The sequence below is a fragment of the Triticum urartu genome, chromosome 2A (assembly GCF_056163025.1).
Source record: "Triticum urartu cultivar PI428250 chromosome 2A, HENAU_Tu73, whole genome shotgun sequence".
In the NCBI taxonomy this organism is placed as follows: domain Eukaryota; kingdom Viridiplantae; phylum Streptophyta; class Magnoliopsida; order Poales; family Poaceae; genus Triticum; species Triticum urartu.
The window spans coordinates 158,047,995-158,050,199 of record NC_141874.1 but is presented as its reverse complement, the minus strand read 5'-3'; the positions used below and the strand labels follow the sequence as shown (position 1 = coordinate 158,050,199).

The 2,205-nt window shown below is 48.2% G+C and overlaps 1 protein-coding gene across 1 annotated transcript; it reads left to right on the top strand.

Moving 5' to 3' along the window:
* The first annotated feature begins 282 nt into the window (after window positions 1–282).
* LOC125555821 (uncharacterized) lies at window positions 283–1,618 on the top strand. The gene has a single exon (XM_048718659.2). It carries the CDS (start codon window positions 319–321, stop codon window positions 976–978), a length of 660 nt encoding a protein of 219 aa, XP_048574616.1. The 5' UTR covers window positions 283–318; the 3' UTR covers window positions 979–1,618.
* Window positions 1,619–2,205: the final 587 nt, after the last annotated feature.

Below are 2,205 nucleotides of genomic sequence, written 5' to 3'. Positions count from 1 at the left end.
TCGTGCGGCTGGGCTGCGTTTGGGCCGGTGCGCCGGCGCCTAGCACCCGCCAAAATGTTTGGGCGTATCCAGAAACGTCCTGTGTCTGATTTGATGCACAACTTTCGCAAAAAGAGAAAAAAAAACTCTGTACGACGGGAACCTGGAAAGAAACGAGCACAAAGAACGTGTCAGCGTGTGGTTCAGATAATAAGGAGTGACAAGAAGCATGAATTGACGCCCGAAGCCGCTAGTATAAAATTGCCAGCAAGAGCAATGAACCAATGCAACGCCACATACGTGACTTGACTCAAGTTGAGCACACTTTGTGATGGAGGCATGGAGCCAACAAGATCACCACTAGTTTTGCTCGTGGCGCAAGCCGTACTCGCTGCGGCGATGCTGCAACAACCATCAGAAGGGAGGGTGCAGGCAGTGGCGCCATCAGCGCCACATCTCGCCGGAGGCAAAGAAGCCGAAGCAGCAGCCGCTACCTCCTCGCCGGCTTCACCATTCACCGGCGACACGCCACTAGTTTTGCTCGTGGCGTACGCCGTACTCGCGGAGGCGATGCTGCAACCATCAGAGACGAGGGTACAGGCGGCTACCTCCTCGCCTTCTTCACAGTTCACCGGTGACCCGCCACGGCCCTCCCTCCCGGGCTTGCCGCCTCTACCTGGCTTGCCCGCGTTACCGCCGTCGCCGGGCTTCCCGGGCATGGCAGGCGCGCAGTCGTCTCCTTCGCCTTCGCAGCAGCCGGCCAAAACATGCTTGGAGCCGCTGATACTTGCGGAACCGTGCGTCAGTTACCTGACGAACTCCAGCGTGCCGGCGCCGCCGAGAACGTGCTGCGACGGCTTCAGGTCGCTCGTCGGCGGCGGCGACAGGATTTGCCTGTGCCACGCCATCATGGGCGACCTGGGTACATTTGCAGGCGGGACGATAGACCAGCACGTTCATACCGCCGGAGCTTCTTCTGATGTGCATCGGCAAGTCTGAATCGTTGTTTGTTTTGTTTTATTAACTGTATGAACTTACGAGATGAACTGTCATGTGTTTGCTGTTAACCCTGTCCCGCCGATTCTGCCGGAATGAACCAGTAGCGCGCGGGTGTCGGAGAAATGCTGGGTGCTCCGGGCGGCAGCTGCTACATGCTATCCCTTGTTCTTTTCTTTTTTCTCCCATTGTGCTACCTATCTCTGGGCGCCACATAGTCACTGTTGTACTAGTACTCCCTCTGTCCAAAATAAATGTCTTAATTTTGTAGTAATTTTAATTAGTACAAAGTTGTACTAAGATTAAGACACTTATTTTAAACAAGGGAGTAGTTGGTAGCACTGCTCACAGACGTGTGACTATCTGTTCACAGGCCACACACTTACTCCGCACTGGGTGTATCTTGTAACACAGTAGATCTCCTTCAGTTCCATAATATAAGAATATTTTCTACACTACATTAATGTTAAAAATGATTTTATATTATCAGATGGAAGGAGTAAGAAATATAGACATAACCACTATTTATTTTGCACTATTCTTTTGCCTTCATTTTATCACATGTTCATCCACACTTTGTGATCGGTTGAGAGAGACAACCACGACGTGACGGCGATGTCCACGGCGAGGAGAACAACAACACAGGAAAAAGTGCCTATCATTTTGCTCGGTGTGCTTCTGTTCTAGTAGATGTGGAATTGCACTAGCCCTGTTTCATATCATGGGGAGATGATGTATTTTTATTTGATACAGTGTTATTAATGCAGGGTTAATGGATGCACATGATTTTTCTTGAAGCTACTATTGATAGGCTAGATCATTGACCTTCATTATCCATTACCTCTGACTATATGTAGTTGGACAAGAAACTGAATATGCAATTGGATAGATGTATGTGTCACATTTTGAACAAGCCCGGCAACCTTGAAGCCCACGCCTCTCTAAAAGTATACTGGTCTGCTTAGAGTCTTAGATTTCCAACACAATTTTTGTTTCTCCTATTGAGATCATAAACAAAACATTTATACTATGCAAGGAAACCATGCTACTCTCACACCAAAGCTCTATTATTGTGAAATCCGATTCTCCAGTAGTGTGTTTATCTGCGTGTTGTTTCACTTCTATTTGTACATATGATGTCCAGCTATCGCATTGAGCAGAAATAGGGCAACAAAATTCAGGTGTCTGATTTGAGATTGGTAGAGAAGAAGATTCGTGAGATGATCTCAG